Source organism: Budorcas taxicolor, chromosome 11 (genome assembly GCF_023091745.1).
Source record: "Budorcas taxicolor isolate Tak-1 chromosome 11, Takin1.1, whole genome shotgun sequence".
NCBI classification, from domain to species: domain Eukaryota; kingdom Metazoa; phylum Chordata; class Mammalia; order Artiodactyla; family Bovidae; genus Budorcas; species Budorcas taxicolor.
Window position 1 is genome coordinate 86,202,387 of NC_068920.1, and position 20,765 is coordinate 86,223,151.

General features: G+C 42.1%; 1 protein-coding gene across 1 annotated transcript in view; it reads left to right on the top strand.

Annotated features, from left to right (window-relative positions):
- The first annotated feature begins 268 nt into the window (after positions 1 to 268).
- SLC3A1 (solute carrier family 3 member 1) overlaps positions 269 to 20,765 on the top strand; it is a 32,671-nt gene continuing 12,174 nt past the window's right edge. Inside the window, exons 1-5 of the mRNA XM_052648641.1 lie at positions 269 to 698; positions 4,160 to 4,339; positions 4,492 to 4,646; positions 7,602 to 7,727; positions 19,593 to 19,712. Of these exons, the coding sequence (XP_052504601.1) occupies positions 269 to 698; positions 4,160 to 4,339; positions 4,492 to 4,646; positions 7,602 to 7,727; positions 19,593 to 19,712 (1,011 nt within the window). The remainder of the gene's footprint in view (positions 699 to 4,159; positions 4,340 to 4,491; positions 4,647 to 7,601; positions 7,728 to 19,592; positions 19,713 to 20,765) is intronic.

Sequence of the window (20,765 nt, forward strand, 5' to 3'; positions counted from 1 at the left end):
CATTCTGCCTCCTCTGTGCCTCTGTTCCAGTCCAGATCTGAATCCCTCCATCTGGTTGACTGTTGCTACATCAGTCTCACAGGGTGTAAGGAGAATTTTTTAAAAACCCCACTTTACCCTTTGCCCTTCCTTCCTTGGCTGAACTTTGTCCAGTCAGGTTTATTTATAAACCATGAAAAGCTCATTAACACGATCAAGCATTTCTGCAAGCTTTCTTCTTGCTTTTGTTACTGCAGGAAGGCACTCGGCAGGGATAAGATTGTGAAACATGGCTGAGGATAAAAGCAAGAGAGATTCCATTGGATTAAATGCAAAGGAAGGCCAGACCAACAACGGGTTTGTACAAAATGAAGACATCCTGGAGACTGACCTGGACCCAAGTAGCCCAGCGGCCGGGCCACAGCACAACACCGTGGACATCCTCGGCCCCGGGGAGCCCGACGTGAAGGATGTCCGGCCCTACGCTGGGATGCCCAAAGAGGTGCTATTTCAGTTCTCGGGCCAGGCCCGCTACCGGATACCACGGGAGGTGCTCTTCTGGCTCACCGTGGCTTCTGTGCTCTTGCTCATTGCGGCCACCATAGCCATCATTGCCATCTCTCCCAAGTGCCTGGACTGGTGGCAGGCGGGACCCATGTACCAGATCTACCCAAGGTCTTTCAGGGACAGCAACAAGGATGGGGATGGAGATCTGAAAGGTGCGTACCTTGAGACTTAGGGCAGGGCGGGATGAGGTTCGTTTAGGGCTCTTCGTCCTGGAAGCTCATTATGCCTGGGCTGTGCGGTAATAAGCACATTCCACCCAGTATGACTGATGATGCCTTTCTCCTTGTTTATGATATTTAAAAAAGCCACTCAGCAGAACCCAGCAATTCTTAGCATATGATAAAAGGATACTTGCTAGAGCCCTTTGAGCCCCCAAAGGGCTGTGAAGTTTATTGCCCAGTAGGAATTTTTGCATAGTCATCTGATCTAACTTCCTACATGAGCAAGTTTCCTCCTGAAATGTGTCCTTCTTCTGTGCACTTTAGAGTTTGTCATCTCAGAATGACTGTTTAGAATCTCTAGAATCCCTTTTCCAGGGTGCACAGTGGCTAGTTTGATAATCTGGCAGAGAGATTCTGATTAATGAGCAAAGCATAATTCATTATTTTAGAAGAAGATTAAGTGATATCTTTAAAATGTATAGACTGAGTCTTTAAAGCTTAAATCTTGAGAAATGAAGAAAAGGTATAGTGTGGGTTGGTCGTTAGTTGAATTAAGAGTTATTTAAGAAATATCCATCTTAATAAAGAAAGGTAAAAATATTTTTAAAGTTATGCTAATAATTTCCTAGTGTGTTATGTGTGGGATGTCCTTATTATTTATTGCTCAAATGAGGACACAAACCAATCGCTGGAAACTGTCCCAGGCAAATTGGTTGATATGGTTACCCAGTTAAGGGAAGCAATATGGAACAAATAAACTAATAAGATAATTTTTGATAATGCTATTTGGCTTGAAGAAGACAAAATAATGATTTAAGAGTATGGGATAGAGAAGGGAATGGCAACCCACTCCAGTGTTCTTGTCTGGAAAATTCCACGGACAGAGGAGCCTGATAGGCTACAGTCTGGGGGGTCTCAAAGAGTTGGACACAGCTGAGCAACTGAGCACACATGAATGCATTTGGTATAGCTCTAGACGCTGATATGTAATAGCTTGCTGAATTGTTTGGTTTTGGCTAGTTGCTTGGCTCCCTTCCTGGTGCTTAGTATTCCTCTTTTCATTGCTGTAGAGTCTGTAAGGGCCTCCATTCTGCAGGCCCTTCCTCTGGCTTACCGGAGAAGGCCCCAGTCCAGCATTCTAAAAGGTGGCTTTCCTTGCATACCTCCTATAACAGGTCACCCACTACTTCCTCAATTAGTGGACAGCTTAGACTCAGAAACTGCAGCCTTTGAGACTGTAGTTGTTCTAGAATACAGTATATAAGGATAGATTTATCTCAGGACTGTGTGGTCAAGGCCTGCACCTTACACAAAAATGTCTGAATACATCAGGGAGTCCTCACAAAACTATTAGGTTGGTACGAAAGTAATTGAGGTTTTGCATTGCTGAATTTTGCTTTTTGATATTGGAATACATTCTTAAATAAATGTGATTATGTTATGCATCAAAAAGAAAAGAGTATAGGAAGCTTAGTCGAACTTTAAAATGCTTCAAACACATTCCTAAAATCTTCAGCTTTCTTTAGTAAATAAAAGACTTCTTCACACTCATATAATTTTTCTCTTAAAAACCATCCTTCATCTTAACTAATTGAAATATTATCTGACCTTCAAGATGCAGTTCAAACCCACTTCCTTCATTAATCTGTTTAACCTCCTGGTCAGAGGGGGCGCTACCCTCCCCAAACTCTTTCAGTGTTTTGGATGGAGCCACACTTCTGGTGCTTCGGTGTAACATATCTGGGTGACTTTCCTTCCAACCCCTCAGCCCCTAGCATGATCCTGTCACCTGCTGCTGCTTACAAAGTAAATGCTTTGCAAAGTGATGTTTGATGGAATAAAGCTCAAAACCCTATACCCCTAAACTATACTACCCACTTCCTGGCCCTCCCTCTGTAATCTCTTTCTAAATTCCCCATGCAAAGGGCAACTTCTAATCACCTCTCACATTTGTCATTTCCCATAACTTTTCCTTGAAGGACTGGCTGCTTCCTGTAATTAATAGGTATTTTTTCTAGAGGTTGAGAGGATTTTGTTCTAATTTGAAGAAAAAGTTCCAGGTTTCAGTTTAGTCTATCGCTTTCTGTCCCCTGGAATGTGGACATGGGAGATCCTTTGTTACTCTGTGTCCATTTGGCCTCTTCGTTTTTATCATCCTGTTCCTTTGTGCTTATTCTTGATATAAATCAAAATTTTGACTTTAATCTGAATTAAATCAAAATTCTTTTGTTGCCTGCTGATACTCCAGGAGGTCTCACGGCCATCCACGGAAGGGAACTGAAGTATAGTCAGGACACAGGTACGCAGCCTGACTCCTGCTTTGGTCTCAGCGACTTCTGACAGGGGTCCCACAGGAAGTTACTGCAGACCGAGTACTAAACTCGGGCTCTGCATTTAGGACGCTGAACTAGAAGCACGTCCCCCCACTAACTGTCTGCTAATTATCCTACGGGGTCCCACGTACAGGAGTTTCATTTCTATGTCTCTTCTCATCTAAGTCTAAAGTTCTTTTCTGTATAAATGCTTGACTTCAGCACTGTCCAAAGGAAACAGAATGTGGACCACATAGGTAATTGACAGTTTTCTAGCAGCCATATTAAAAAAGTAAAAGAGAAACAAGTGAACTTAATTTGAATAATATACTTTGTTTAATCCAACATATCGACTATCTTTTCAACATATTGTTGTTGTTCGATTGCTCAGTTGAATCCAGCTCTTCATGACCCCATGGACTGCAGCATACCAGGCTTCCCTGTCCCTCATCGTCTCTGCAGTTTGCCCAAGTTCATGTCCATTGAGTCGGTGATGCCATCTAACCATCTTATTCCCTGTTGCCCTCTTCTCCTTCTGCCTTCAATCTTTCCCAGCATCAGGGTCTTTTCCAATGACCAGCATCAGGGTCTTTGTAACATATAATCAATATAAAAATATAAATGAGCTATTTTACATTCTTTCTTTTCATACTGGGTCTTCAATGTCCAGTGTGTGTTTTATATTTACACCACATCTCAGTTTAGACTAGTCACATTGCAAGTGCTTGATAGCCACATGGCAAGTGGCTAGACACTGGACAGTGCAGCTTAGGTCATGTGACGGTCAAGAATGCAAACGTTATTGTTCTTTGTGTCTTGGTACTTAGCCCAGCATCTGGCCTGGATTAGGTGCTTGAAAACCATGTGTAGAATAAATTAACAATAGTGTAGTTTTGGTTTTAAGTATAAAATATGAACAAACAACAGACAGATTTTTAAAATATTATGCATTGATGTTAAAGTTCAAAGGTTATTGCCAGAAGGCTAATTTGCTGTTGGTTGTAGAACTAGACCTTGCTATTTGAATTTTACCCAAATTCAAAAAAACCCCAGATATTTCTGTCTTAAGCCTATTCGTTTTACTTTTAATCGTTCAACTGAAAAAACAAACTTTTCCATGGCTTTGACTTTTGCCTTCAGGTATTCAAGATAAATTGGATTACATCACAACTTTAAATATAAAAACTGTTTGGATTACTTCATTTTATAAATCATCCCTTAAAGATTTCCGACATGCTGTTGAAGATTTCCGAGAAATTGATCCCATTTTTGGAACAATGAAAGATTTTGAGAATCTGGTTGCAGCCATACATGATAAAGGTAAATTGAATGGAAGGTGGGTGGGATGGTTTAAGGAAAGCATTTCTCCAAATGCTTAGCTTAGAGCATTTTCTTCCTCACTATTGTATTATTCTAATATAATATTATGTAAATAATATTATCTTACCACTTGAAATGTTTTCACTCACTAGGTTTAAAATTAATCATCGATTTCATACCAAACCACACCAGTGATAAACATGCTTGGTTTCAATGGAGTCGGAACCGGACAGGAAAATATACTGATTATTATATCTGGCATGACTGTAACTATGAAAATGGCACAACCATACCACCCAACAACTGGGTAAGTCCCAACATGCTTGATTTACAGAAGTAAAATTGGCAGATCTTCAGTTATTAAACTGGTTATTTATAAAGCTATTTTAAAGGAAAGTGAATGATAGCTATAGTTTATGAGAAGAGAAACAAATTTCCCAAAGAAATAGAAATGAAGTCCCAAGCTTCTAATCATCTGTGGGTTTGGATTTTTCATTTCATTGTAGAGCTGATGTGTTTTAGCATATTAAAACCTATGCTCTCTGTTAACCTCTCTTTCCTTTATTTCCCCCTCTGTCCAGCTGAGACCCCATGTCTTGTTAGTTTAGTAACTGTCTTGCTACCCAAAAGACCCTTTTGCCTTTCTGACTTTTTTGACTCTGTTGTCCAGTCAAACACTAGCCATAAAAGAACTCAACCATCCATTTTTTCTTTACCTGAACTTTGGCATCCAAGCCTCTGGACATATTCATAGTCCCTATCTGAACTGATCCATCCACTCTTTTGGGGGAATTTTACTAAATCCAGCTGATCAACATGCCCTCTCTCCTCTTCAGACGTCTTACCCACCTTTACCGCATCTCATCACTCTCAGCAGCAAACCCAACTTTAAAGGGAGGACAGAAGCTGACACTCCTGCCTCTGTTTCCACCCTCTTCCTGTTCACCTCTTCTGGACAGAGACCTTGTCTCTCCTGCTTGAGAGAAAGCCCAGTGAAATGTTTTAGATAAACAGTGAACAATTTCTAGTGTAAAATATTTGGAATACACTTACACTAAAAACGTATTCATTGCTCATCTGAAATTCAGATTGAATTGAATGTCTCGCAGTTTATCTGGCAGCTCTCCTCCTGTCCCAGGTCAGTCCCTCTGTGTACTCTAGTTCATCTTCTCTCCTGCTTTCTACAGACCCTTTTTCTCTGGATCATCTCTCCCCGCTCCAGGGCCTCCCTCTTGACCTCTCTAAGCACTAAAAGAGGCTGACTCCTGGGCATCAGCTTTTAAATGACCCAAGGGCACTCAAACGATGTGTGTCTAAAGTTGACCGTGTGATCTTCTCCCCCAGCCTCCCGTATGTGAGGTTATGTGAATGGCACTAATATACACAGCCTGGTGAACAGCCCTTTAGCAAGTCCTGGCAATTTCACCTCTTCCCAGGTGGCTCAGTGTTAAAGAATCCACCTGCCAAAGCAGGAGATGCAGGTTCAGTCCCTGAGCCGAGTAGATCCCCTGGAGAAGGAAATGGCAACCTGCTTCAGTGTTCTTGCCTGGCAAATCCTGTGGACAGAGGAACCTGGTAGCCTGTATGTAGGCCACGGGGTTGCAAAGAGTTGAACACAACTGAGTGACTGAGCAAACGCACAATTTTCCTTTTTACCAATCCACCACTTTTGAAAATGATGATGGCATTAGCAAACATTTGCTAAATGCTTACTGTGTGCCAGGCTCTGAGTGTTTTATATTGATTATATTCATTAATTCCTTTAATTCACTGTAGAGTCTTATGGGTTGGGCTTTAATTCCTGTTTTACAGATGAGCAGACTGAGGCAGAGAAATGTTAAGCACCTTGCTCTGGTTCACAGCTAATAAATGAAAGGGCTAAAGACTGTATCTAGCCTAATTTTTACTGAGTGAACAGAAATTGGTACAACGTTGAGGTCTTAATTTTACATTTCTCTAACTGCTAATGATTATTTATATAATTACTAATTATATTATGGTTTACTAGTTGCCTAATTAATAATGATGCTGAATATCTTTTCATACATTTATTCACTTGAGCTTCCATTTCTGTGGAACATCTGTTTAATGGTTTCTTTCTCCAATTTTTTGTTGGATTGCTGGTCCCTTTGAAATAGATTTGCAGAGTTTATTTATTTTTTTTGTATTTTGTATATTGATCTTTCTGTATACTGATAAATGCTGTAAAAATCTTATCCTGATGTGTATTCAGGTGGGCCATGAGGTGAGCTGGCGAGAATGTTTCCTCAAAAGGCATCAGCTACTACTTAGCTTGGGCCGGTTGTTGCCATGGAAATGTGGACCCAGTGTGACTAGGTCTTTCAACTAAAAATAAAATATTTATGCAAATCCCTCAGTTTGTAAATGTTGTCTAGATGGTCTCTTTAGTGTGAAATGAACAAATGGCCCAAGACAGAGCCCCGAGGAAACTGACACAGGTTCCTCCTCCTGGAAATGCCACGGATATGAGAGCTTCTAGAAGGAGGAAAGCAGCACCCCTGTCAAATGCTGTTGGGTGCCAGCATTTGCAGTTACTGTGTGTGTGCTCAGTCACTTAGTCATTTCCGACTCTTTACTACCCCATGGACTGTAGCTGCCCAGGCTCCTCTTTCCATGGGATTTCCCAGGCAAGAATACTGGAGTCGATTGCCATTTCCTTCTCCAGGATATCTTCCTGACCCTGGGATCGAACCTGGGTCTCCTGCCTTGCAGGCAGATTCTTTACCATCTGAGCTATAGGGAAGCCCTCTTGAAGTTGCTAGATTTCTTTTATTCCTGAGGGCTAGCAGCATTTTAAATGGAATGATTCTAATATTTTTCTGAAAATACCATTTAAATAATCGCTCTATTTGGATTCAAGCTCCAAGATCAGTGGAAGGTGTCTTTCTCCCAAATTGACCATCATTTGCTTTTCTTCACAAACAGGAGTCCAGAGCCTGGACAGAAGTTTCAAGAAAATTAGAAATGTCTGCTCCTTACACTGAGAGCATTGATTTGATGTTGTGGTTGTTGTGAACAGTTTCTACTGTACTAACACATCACAACCACTTTTGTGGGGCACTAGGCCAGCAAGTGGGATTTTAGGGAATTAGTTTATCTAGTGCTCTCACTAGAAGGAAAATTCTGGGGACGTGTGCACTTAGTCTGCATGGGGCTGATGATGACAATGATCATTTCTTTGTGGGCGATACCATCATGGAAACCATGCTAAGGAACTGATCTGCTATTTTCTGTTTGCTAGTTAAGTGTATACGGAAACTCCAGTTGGCACTTTGATGAGGTACGAAAACAATGCTATTTTCATCAGTTTATGAAAGAGCAACCTGATTTAAATTTCCGTAATCCTGATGTTCAAGAAGAAATAAAAGTGAGTACAGACATCCACGTAAACCTCTCCATTTCATGGGTGCTTAAGTGGTTATTTGCTACACTTTGTATTGAATAGTAATTGTGTGAGCAAAATCAAGCCGTGCAATTCAGTTCTGGGATTAAGGTGTCTGATGCAAATACAGACTCTCAGATATGTCAGTGGCTCTTTCCTTCCTCTAACCCCAAATAATTGAAATGGGTGGAAGGCAGAAACACCTGTTACCTCAGCTCTGCGATGCCTCTCTGCCTGTGCTAAGCTGGCACAGCTCCTGGGTCTGGACCTGGCCTCATCATTGGCTTCAGGGAGCTTCTGCGTGAATTATTTAGCTTTTCTGTGTCTTGGATCCCTTGTCTATGAGACATGATTGATGGTGCAGTGTTTGTCTCACAGGGACTTTTTGGAACATGAGTTGACATAACCCATGTGCAACACTTCTATATTCACTCCGTAAATATCAACTTACTATCTGCTCCATGTCAGGTCTGGTTCTAAGTAGTGGGAATGCAACAGTGAATCAAAGAAACCCCACCCTCAAGGGACTCCCAGTACCCTTAGGGGAAGGCAGACAGCAGCTAAATATTTAACATGTCAGGTGGTGATGGAGGCTTAGAGAGCTTCGCAGCGCCAGTGAGAAGTGGGCTCAGAGACACCCCTCTGTTGAAGTCCCATTTGCACAAAAACCTGATGTTTGCAAGGGGGGGCATGTGAACAGCTAGGGAAAGAGAACTTCAGGCAGAGAGAAGAGCAAATGCGAAATTCTCTGGGGGAGACTGAGCTCCATGTGTTTCAGAAATGACCTGGGGGATGCTGCGCAGAACTGCCAGGCACAGTGAGTGATATTTCAAGACGTTCGATTAAATTTTAATTTCAGTTAAATAATGAATAGTGCAATATTTGATACTTTCTTCTACTAAAAAATTATTCATGGTTCATCTTAAATTAAAGCTTAACTGGGTGTCCTGTATCTTCTGTGAAGTGAGGGACAGGGTTGGGGAGTTTGGGTGTAATGAGGGCTGATGCTGTGGAGCTGTGAATGCTGTCGTAGGGACACTTGCTGAGCTAGAGACGATGCTCTGTGGTCTGGTGACGCTCAGATTTCCTGCAGCACCCAGGTGAGAGTTGCTGGCACTCACACCTGTAGAGTGGTGGTTCTAACAACACCTGACACATAATTCACAGTAAACATTAGCCCTGTTGCTGTTTGCATCATTGCTGCTGCTGTGGCTCTCATGGGCAAGAATTTAGGATACCAGGGTAGGGCTCTGAGGTCGGTGAGGAGGAAACCCAAACAGAGCAGAGCAGGGAGCTGTGGGTCTCTTTCTACAAGTCATCATGTCAGCCAGATGGAGAGGATGCCTTGTTGGAGTCTCTAAGAACACCTGTGCCCCTTAGTCTGTTCTTGTTTTGTTTTTAAATAACAGCTTTATTGAGATATAATTGACATACCACAAAATCCACCCCTTTCAAGTATGTAAGTCAGTGGTTTTAGTATGTTTACAGGATTATGCAAGTATCACTACTAATTTCAGACACTTTCATCACCCCCCAAAAGAAACCCCATACCCGTTAGAACTCACTCCCTCTGGATACCGTATTTTCTCCCTTTGAGCCCTGGAAACCACTACTCTACTTTATGCCTCTATAAATAAGCCTGTTCTGGACATTCCACATAAATGGAATCATATAGTATCTATATAGATGTCTGTGACCTGTATCTATATTATAATTTAATTTCTTGAGAAACTGTTTTCCAGTGTAGCTGGACCATTTTACATTTTTATTAGCAATGTATGAAGTTTCGATTTTCTCTGAATCCTCATTGACACTTGCTATTGTCTTAGCTGTGATAACAGTCATCCTAGTGAAGTGGTATTTCACTGTGGTTATGATTTGCATTTCCCTGACAGCTAATGATAGTGAGCATCTTTTCATGTGCTTATAGTTTATTTGTATATTTTCATTGGGGAAATGTCTATTCAAATCCTTTCTCTATTTTAAAATTGTGTTATTTGTCTTTTTGTTGAGTTATAAGTTTTTTTTTAACACATTCTGGATATATGATTTGCAATTAATTTTCTTCCTTTGTATAGGTTGTCTTTTTACTTCTTTGATGGTGCTCTTTGAAGCACAAGAGTTTTTAATTGCTGTGATCTTCAACTTACCTATTTTTTTTTCTTGCTTATGCTTATAGTGTAACATTTAAGAACCAGTGCCTAACTCCAGGTTGTGAAGATTTAACTCATGTTTTCCTTTAAGAGTTTTGTAGTTTCAGCTCTTACACTTAGGTATCTGATCCACTTTTTGTTGATTTTTGTATATGGTAAGAGGGAGTCTAACTTCATTCTTCTGCATGTAGCTATCCAGTTATCCCAACAATACGTGTTACCAAAGATTATTCTTTCACCATTGAGCTATCTTGGAACCCTTTTGAATATCAATTGATCATAAACATCAGGGTTTATTTCTAGACTGTCATTTCTGTTCCATTGATCTATATGTCTGTCCTTACACCAGTACTGTCTGGATTACTATAGTTTTATATAGTAAGTTTTGAAATTGGGATGTGGGAGAGCCCTACAACCTTGTTCTTTTTTTTCAAGATTGTTCAGCTGTTCTGGGTTCTTTGCACTTCCCTGAGAATTTTATTACTTGCTTGTCAATTTCTGCAGAGAAGCCTGCTGGGATTGTACGGAACCTGTGGATCAGTTTGGGGGAGTATTGCCATCTGAACAATATTAGCTCTTCGGATCTGTGGACACAGGATGTCTTTCTACTTACTCAAAATCTCCTTTAGTTGCTTTCAACAGTGTCTTCTAGTTTTCAGTGTACATATCCTGCACTTCTTTTGTTAAATATATTCCTGTAAATTCCTTAGTTCAAAGGCTATTTTTACTGTATATGTTTTCCAGAATTTAGATGAATTGCTTTGAGATCTTAAGAAGTAGGCTCCTTGTCATGGCAGCCTTGTCTCATTTGGGTGAGGGGAGGTAGACACAGTCAGCCCACTAACAAGGGGTTAGTTTTAAACTTCTCTGATGGAGTGTGAACTTTCCTCTTCTCCATCACTGAAGATCATTTATACAATCACACCCCCCACTCTTATTAGGCACTTACTTTTTGCCAAGAGCTTTACCAGCATCATCTCACTTGATTCTCAAAACAAACCTAACTTAGGAGATTTTATGACCACGACTGTTTCACAGAGAAGGACACTGAGGCTTAAAGAGGTGACACCACCCTCCTTGGGACTAAGGGGACAAGATTCAAACCCAAGCACCGAGATTGTGGCATCCATGTACTTAAATTAACCACAGCCCCATGCCTAATTTGAGGCAAACTGCTTCTCTCTCTGTTTCACTTTTTCTACACAGTTTTTGTAAGAAGGTTTTTAATTGGAAATTCGTAAATGGGAGCATAAACCAGTTCGTTTATCAGGCAGTGGATTTCTCCAGGCTCCTTGCGGCAATATTGATGGATTGCCTGGAGATGTTTAGACAAATGTGATAAATTTTGCCAAAATGTGCCAGCAATACATTAATTCGTTTTTGGCTAACCCAGCAATTCTCTTGAAGGCATCCAAGTAGTGGAGGACATAAATAGGAGCCTTAGTTACTAGCATTGCGGGATGAAATACCTCTTGAGATGAATCATTACTGCCTCTGGTTGGAGAGGTTAGACATTTTTTTGCAAGGCTGGTTTAGAAGGTTTCCTATTAGAAGTAAATAAGAAAGGCTGAATGCTGTAAAGGAAGGCTCTTCGCTCCTGGAAAGGGACCTTTCACATGAAGGGACTTCTGACATCCTCCTCCCCCGAGCAGCACTTCTCTTTGAAGCAGAGTTATGCAGGTTAATAATTTGCAACCCTGAGAATTTGTGGTGAGGAGGCATTTGGAATGAGTTGTGCTTGCATACCAGCTTGTACTCAGGACCTGAGTCTTCTTCTTCGGGGCTCCCATCAGATTTCAGTTTATCTGCACGGTGGGAGGCTGGCAGGCAGGGGACACCCAGCACGGAGCATCCTTCTTCTTCCTCTTTGTCCTCTCCCTTGCACTGGCCATTAGGGGTTTGGCTGTGCCCTGAACCTTCCAGGGCTAGAGCTTTTTCAGCTAGAGAAGTCAGGAAGTCTTCTCAGAGGAGGAGTGGCTTATATTTGTCTAGTATTTTATAACTTTCCGATCAATTTGTTTTTTATTTGCCCTCCAAATCCCTTATCTGACAAATAAGGAAACTGAGGCCCAGAGAAGTGATCAGTAGACAAGCTGCAGAGCAGGGAAGAGATTCCAGATGGACTGGCCCCATGTCTGGGGCTCAGTCTGATTCCTAAAACCACCCACGTGGGAAAGCTGAGCCCTGGAGTAGAAGAGTTAGTGTATTCACAGCAACTGGTGACTGGGAACCAAGATGCCCTCCTGGCTAAAGGTGGGATGCAGAGCATAAGTAATGGCTCTGTTCTGCCCCTACTAAGCACGGTATTGCTGGAGACAAGCAGCTCAACTCAAAACAAAAGATACTCACTACCTGCTTTATAAGCCAGCTCAGTGCTTGATGCTCATCACTGTAGCCTCATTATACCACGTGTATGCCATGAACTTCATTCTAAACCATTCCCTCAGTAAACAGCATGTGTTGTGTACTGGCTATATGCCAGAGTAGGCTGATTCTGAAGATGGACCCATGTTGTGGCCATCATGGGCTATGATAATATATTCTGAAGGTGGGTGGCAAACAAATGGGAAATAGAGGGTATACCTAGATATAGATATATAGATATAAGCAATGATTCCTAGAGAGTGAGAAAGAATGACCCATGTTGTAACCATCATGGGCTATAATAATATATTCTGGAGGTGGGTGGTAAACAGATGGGAAATTATGGTAAAGTGTGCTGAGAATTCATGGCAGTACGAAGTAGGAGAATGCAGGGCGGGGACCTGAGAGAGACTGGGGTAAGGTTTACAGAGGAAGCAATGATAGCTAGAGGGTGAGAAAGACTGAGCCAAGCAAAGAGACATAAGTGGGAGTGTCCCCAGCAGAGAGAAAGCACAGTCATAGCACAGTAGAGGTGCTGGGAGTTGTCCACTGTGGGTACATGATGTCCCGAGACGGGGTGTGTGATCGGGTGAGGTGAGAGGTGGGTAGGAACCACATCATGAGCTGCATTGGAGGCCATGGTAGGATTCAGGTTTAAAAGGTCTTGGGCAGGGAAATAATTTTAACTTGCACTGGGAAAAATCGATCTGGTTTGTGATGAAGGCATTTGAATATGGCAGGTTTGAAGGCAGAAAAACTGGGGAGGTGGGTGATGCAGTAACTAGGAAAGAATGCTGGGAGGCTGGACCAGTGAGGGTGGCAGGTGGGGTAGGGGTTGCAGAGGCATCAGCAGTCCTCAGAGAGGAGTCTGGTGTGACTTCCAGGTTTCCGATTTGAATTCTGGCTGGGTGGCAGGTCCGTTTCCTGGGATGGGAGATATGGGAAGAGTGGGGGTGTGTGTGGGGGATCTCAGTTGTGTAGTGTTTGAGCTCTCTGTGAGACATCCAGGTGTTCAGTGGGTAGCTGGCTAGAATGCCATGGAGCTCAGAGGAAGGTCTGGTCCAGAGATAAAGCTTTGGGACTTGTTGCCATGTGGACAGTGCCCTCAGAGGTCAGGCGGGTAACATCGGTGAGTGAACTGGGCTGGCTGAGGTGAACCAAAGGGCCAATTGTCATTTATCTTGAGGGGGTTGTTGTCATGTGGGAATGATGGCCAGGTGTAGCAGGTCCTCCAACTAAAAAAATTAAAGGAAAGGAAGGCCACATAACAAGTGGAGTACCATCTGAGCCACCAGGAAAGCCTGTAAGGGCACCACACGGTTCCAGTTACGATGTACCACTTACTTGTCATATGACCTTGATCAAGACGCATCATCTCTCTGTGTCTCAATTCCCCCTGATGGTAAGATAGGAACAATAACGGTACATGCCTTGTGGGGTTGTTTGGGGGTTAAGTGGTTTAACCTTTGTAAAGCACTTAGGATAGTGTGGTGCTTATTATATATGTAAGGGGTCCCCAGCCTCCAGGATCTAATGCCTGATGATCTGAGGTAGAGCTGGTGTAATAATAATAATAGAAATAAAATGCACAATAAGTATAATGAGCTTGAATCTTCCCCAAACAATCCTCCCACCCCCAACTCCTGTCCATAGAAAAATTGTCTTCCGTGAAACTGGTCCCTGGTGTCAAAAAAGGCTGGTTTAAGTGCTTGTTAAGTAATCAATAAGTGATAGATAAATGAGTCAACACTGTTGTGAAATGAAATGAATGGAGGGTGTAAGATGGAGCCCCAAGGAGTACGCATATTTAAAGGACTGTTGAGCAGACAGAGAAGTCATAAACCAGGGGTGTGGTATCCTGGATCTAAGTCCTGTGAGTATTTCTAGATGACAGGGTTAGTCTATGTTGTCAAACATGGCAGAGAGGTCAGGTATAAGCTTCCTGGGCAGCTCAGTTGGTAAAGAATTAACCTGCAATCCAGGAGACCCGGGATCGATTCCTGGGTTGGAAAGTTCCCCTGGAGCAGGGATAGGCTACCCACTCCAGTATTCTTGGGGTTTCCTGGTGGTTCAGACAGTAAAGAATCCACCTGCAATGTGGGAGAACTGGGTTTGATCCCTGGGTTGGGAAGATCCCCTGGAGGAGGGCACAGCAATCCACTCCAGTATTCTTGCCTGGAGAATCCCATGGACAGAGGAGCCTGGCAAGCTACAGTCCGTGGGATCGCAAAGAATCAGACACGAATGAGCAACTAAGCACAGCACAAAGACCAAAGCATCAGTTGACGCTGGCAGCAGTACCTCATTTAATCCTCACAGAATTCCTGTAAGGCAGGTATTATTTTACTGATGAGGAAACCAAGGTTTTAGAGGCCATGCATATGACCTAAGTCATGCAGCTAGACAGTGGGGGAGATGGGATAGTCCCTTATGGGTCAGATTCTGGAGCCTGTGATCTATGTCCTGCTTCTGGAAGAGTCAGCAGAGAATTTTACCCAGATTTCTGAAGACCAGTAGGGCTGGTTTGCTTTCCTTGCTTATAAGCAGAGGATATGGTTTTCTCTCTGTCCTTCTGAAATATCCTATGCTTTCTCATTCTTTGAGATGGATGACATGGGGTATATATCATTATCAAGAGGATGTCTTATATATCATCACATGGAACAGAGCCTTTCTTTGTCCCAAACCTTTCATTTTACATAAATGGATCCAGTAATGTCAGTCACCTCAAAAGGGAAGATTTGCCTCAAGGTTTTGAACTGATTCCTTTTTCACTCAGAGGAGTGAGTTGTTTAAGGAGAAAAGAATGTAGACATGCCTGGTGGAAAAACCAGGGCTGTGTGATGTCATGGGAGTTAGTTAGAAATTGGAGACACAATGTACTGTCCCTAAAGTCCCATGGTCCCTACATGGGTCACCCAGACCTGGGGAACTAGGCTCCGTGCCCATTTCTGCATCCAGCACACTAGGGGAGCTTAATTGGCATAAAGAGATGGTTAACCATTATAATCTGGAATTCTTTTTTTTTTACCTGGTTGAGGATAAATAGCACAATGAAAATATTTTTCAAGAGCCAATTAGCAAATTTTAGATTATCTGGGTGAAGACCTCAGCATGTAAAATGCCTCTCAAAATGGATACATGTATATGTATGGCTGAATCTCTTTGCTGTCCACCGGAAATGATCCTAGCATTGTTAATTCGCTATACTCCAGTATAAAATAAAAAGTTTAATAAAAAATTTTTTAAAAGACTCTCAAAAACAAGCATCTGACTCTTTTAGTTTTGTCTCATCGAACAATGATAACATCTCTTACCAGACTACAGTGAAAATCCCTGCCAGGGCCATATGCCTATGCTGAGGTCAGTGTTTCTCATTCTCTAATGTCGGCTCAGAAGCTAGCAGTGCTGCGATCCCAAAGTGAATGAGGACCTCATGAAGAGAATGAATAGCTTTATTCTAGGAAATCAGTGCTCCAAAGCTTAATGTTTACAACTGCATGGTGTTTAATGTTTTTCTACATTCTTGTCAGAGTCCACTTGAGTGAATTAGTTATTTGTGCCCCACCCTGGATTCTCTAACTGTTGCTTCTTGACCTGCATACAAATTTCTCAAGAGGCAGGTCAGGTGTTCTGATATTCCTACCTCTTTCAGAATTTTCCACAGTATATTGTGATTCACACAGTCAAAGGCTTTGGCATAGTCAATAAAGCAGAAATAGATGTTTTTCTGGAACTCTCTTGCTTTTTCGATGATCCAGCAGATGTTGGCAATTTGATCTCTGGTTCCTCTGCCTTTTCTAAAACCAGCTTGAACATCAGGAAGTTCATGGTTCACGTATAGCTGAAGCCTGGCTTGGAGAATTTTGAGCATTACTTTACTATCGTGTGAGATGAGTGCAATTGTGTGGTAGTTTGAGCATTCTTTGGCATTGCCTTTCTTTGGGACTAGAATGAAAACTGACCTTTTGCAGTCCTGTGGCCATTGTTGAGTTTTCCAAATTTGCTGGCATATTGAGTGCAGCACTTTCACAGCATCATCTTTCAGGATTTGAAACAGCTCAACTGGAATTCCATCACCTCCACTGGCTTTGTTCGTCGTGATGCTTTCTAAGGCCCACTTGACTTCACATTCCAGGATGTCTGGCTCGAACTGGACATGGAACAACAGATTGGTTCCAAATAGGGAAAGGAGTACATCAAGGCTGTATACTGTCACCCTGCTTATTTAACTTATATGCAGAGTACATCATGAGAAATGCTGGGCTGGAAGAAAAACAAGCTGGAATCAAGATTGCCGGGAGAAATATCAATAACCTCAGATATGCAGATGACACTACCCTTATGGCAGAAAGTGAAGAGGAACTAAAAAGCCTCTTGATGAAAGTGAAAGTGGAGAGTGAAAAATTTGGCTTAAAGCTCAACATTCAGAAAATGAGGATCATGGCATCTGGTCTCATCATTTCATGGGAAACAGATGGGGAAACAGTGTCAGACTTTATTTTGGGGGGCTCCAAAATCACTGCAGATGGTGACTGCAACCATGAAATTAAAAGATGCTTACTCCTTGGAATAAAAGTTATGACCAACCTAGATAGCATATTGAAAAGCAGAGACATCACTTTGCCAACAAAGGTCCGTCTAGTCAAAGCTATGGTTTTTCCAGCGGTCATGTATGGATGTGAGAGTTGGACTGTGAAGCAAGCTGAGCACTGAAGAATTGATGCTTCTGAACTGTGGTGTTGGAGAAGACTCTTGAGAGTCCCTTGGACTGCAGGGAATCCAACCAGTCCATTCTGAAGGAGATCAGCCCTGGGATTTTTTTGGAAGGAATGATGCTAAAGCTGAAACTCCAGTACTTTGGCCACCTCATGCAAAGAGTTGACTCATTGGAAGTCTCTGATGCTGGAAGGAATTGGGGGCAGGAGGAGAAGGGGACGACCCAGGATGAGATGGCTGGATGGCATCACCGACTCGATGGACGTGAGTCTGAGTGAACTCCAGGAGTTGGTGATGGACAGGGAGGCGTGGCGTGCTGCGATTCATGGGGTCGCAAAGAGTCGGACAGGACTGAGCGACTGAACTGAACTGGATTCTCTTCCACTGTTCTCTCTTGTTAAGAACAGCGCCACCTAGGGGTGGACCCCGGTTGTATGAAATCTGAAGGCTATAAAAACGGGAATTTTTTTAAAATTTAAACTTTTTATTTCATATTGGAGTGTAGCTGATTAACAATATCTTAATAGTTTCAGGTGAACAGTGAAGGAATTCAGCCATACATATACATGTATCCATCCTCTAAACTTGGGTTTTTTTAAAAAATAAAAAGTATAAAATTAGGTACAGAAAAAAAAAGTGGTTATTTAGAATGAAAAATGAATGCTAGTAGAAAGGGGTCCATGCAGTGAAGGGTCCTAAAACTTAAGCTTGGTTAGCTTCATGCTAAGTGGGTCCTTAGAGCCACGATGCATCCTGTTCTATGAATGAGGTGCCTTCCTGTCTGGCGCTTCTCTAACTGAACCTTGAGCTTAACTGCCTTCACTTCCTGCCCTCCTGCTGCAGTGACCTCCCTGGCAAGTCCTGCTGTTTCACCGTCGTGTTACCATGCTCCTCTCCTTGAAAGCTTTATCGTGTCTGTGACTTAAGTATTCTTGCATTAGTATTTGTCTAGCTGAGGATTCTTAAAAAACCCATGAGACCTAGGATTGTGTCTGGGTTGTATTGTATTTTGTGCGTGGTTCTAGTTCCAAGGCCTATTAGCTAAGTGCCTGGTCCCTAGCTGGAACCCAAATACGTATTGAATGAATGAATTTGTGACGAAGGATGCTAGTAAGAATAGATTTGTGGGTCTTCTACCCCAAAGTGAAATTCCACTGGGTAGGGCCAGCTAAAGGGCATTTGGGTCGGCTGTGTTCAAAATTAGGCTTGTTAGCAGCAGAGTCTGCTCTTAGATTTGAAAAATTTGTTTAAGCTTTGCCATTCAAAATTTCACCTGAAATGGACTGACATCAGCTGTGCATTCAGCCTAGAGAAACCTTTGGGAGCCTTGACCTGCAGCCTCAAGAGGCCCCAATATGCCCATGTAGATACAAGAAAGATATTTGAATCTAGCAAGTGATTTTGGGGACAGTCCTTATTTGAGGTCTATAGCTCTGTTCCCCTCACTAGGTGAAAACTGGCTTCCTCACTCCAGTACCTTAAGTTATGGTTCTGCTCTAATGTGACGGAGTGGGTTGCCATTTCCTTCTCCAAATATGATGTTCACATTCCTGTAGAAACTTCCCTTTGGCAAGGATTGAGCTGAAAGGAGAACAAGGAGAGCTACTGTCCCTTTGCAGAAGGGTGTCTTTCAGTGGGTGCAGGAGTAGGCCCAGCTGGGAAGGGTTGGCAGGGGGAAGGGAACTGAGACCAGGCCCTCTGCTTCAAGGTCACCTGGTGTTCTTAACTGTCTCCATACAGGCCAAGTCATCCTCTGCCTCCATGCTTGACTCATGCTGTCCCAAAACAGTCCAGAATGTTCTTCTAGGCTTACTCTCTGATGGTATCCCAAGCCAACCTCTAGCTTTTCCTTGCCTGAAGAGAGGAAACACATGGCTGTGCCCACCCATGTTAACTTTGATCTTCTTGGTGCTCCAATAGTCATGCAGACCGAGGAAGCTCCTCTCATGATGCTGAACCGTGTCCTGCCTTATGTTAGGGAACCCTCTCACGTGTCCCCAGCTATTGTGTTGAAGCCTTGAAGCCAGGAAACTGGCTGTACTTCTTTGATGTCCCAACAGTATCACACCATCTTTGACTCATTTGGGGTTGATACCTCATTCTTTCATTCCTCAACTGGTTCACTAAATAACAACTGCTGTCAGTGGCAAGGGAAGCAGACATGAAAGCTGCAGGTTTTCCCTCCAAAATGCCCCAGTCTGGTGGAAGAGCCTTCATGACTGGCTGCTTAATTGGTTATTTTCTGTCAGTTTGGAGTGACTTCTAAGGAACTGAACATGGGGGAGATAAGCTATGTATCCGGTGTTTCCTGAGTCCTATCTTTCATTGTGGTTTCATTCTTTCATTGTGAGTGGAGTCTAAACTTTGGGAACATGCTCATAGCATCAACTATGTATGTAACATTCTGAATTCAAATATGAGGGAAGAATAGGAGCCCATAAATAGTTATTCCAAAGTTCATGAGGCTCAGACACTGCTGTGCTAAATAGATACTTTTATATGTGGAGGTGACTGTTTTATGATGGAAAGTCACTAACAGACAAGACTTCTATTAAACCTTATGACAACAATGTGTTGTTGATATAACCAAGCGTTTTTGCTTCTTCCTGTTTAGGAAATTATACAGTTTTGGCTCTCAAAGGGTGTTGATGGCTTTAGTTTCGATGCTCTTCAATTTCTTCTAGAAGCAAAGCATCTGAGAGATGAGGCCCAAGTGAATAAGACCCAAATCCCGGTAAAGTTTTAAACATATTAATATATGCATACATGGTTTTAATATAATTATAAAATAAGTATATATTTATAAATATATATGTACTTATTTATATTTTTTTCTTTTCTGAAAATGTTATCAGAGTATTATTTTTTTTAGCCTGGGACACCACTTACCAGAGGTGAGTTCTGTTCTGCCTATAAGAAGTGCTTCGAATCATTTTCTTTAGGGAACACAGGAGTTTCAAATGCATGTGACCAGGTATTTCCTTCTACTGGCTCCCTCCAGAGTGATCTTTAAAGATCACCTTCTGAGGGCATGGACAGTGTGGACTCCACCGAGGGCCATAATTTTGTGATTTCTGTCACTCACTCAAGCTCAAGGGAGGTGGCTTAAATTCTCCAGGTGCTTTTGCAGTCATTAAAGGACACGTAGGCAGAAGGCAAAGGAAATAACACTTGCTGAGCATCAGTTGTATGCTATGTGCTCTTTCCATTTAACTCTTTCAACATCTTGTGAGGTTTCATGATCCCCATTTAGCAAATCTTAGAGAAATTAATTTATCAGGGTGGCACAGGTGATAGATGGAATTACCAACCAAACCTATCTGCAACAGAATTTGGGCTTTTTCTGCTTTCACACCACTGGTTCTCAACCTTTCCTCCTCCCATGTGACACCTGACACACAGTAATAATCACATGCCACTCTCATTCCTGTAGTTGACCACCATTCTACAGTCAGGCTGTTTTCAGTGGCCAAGTAGATAGCAGTCCTAAAATGCATTTCAAAATAACAGATTATTTATACAGGAGTATGTCAAAATGAATTAATAGAGACACACAGCAATATGGGTCAATCTTAGTGATATAATGTGTAGCAAAAAAATCTAAATTATGTATAACATGATGCCCTTTTTAGAAAGTAAAATTAAATTCATATGGTTATCAACTTGATAATCTTATCTGAGTAATAAAGGGAAGCTGGCCACTCATGGGCTAATTATGAGACCATGTCATGAACCAAGGTCATGATTAAGCCATTTTTTTTTTTTTTTGCATGTGATTTCCAGTAGA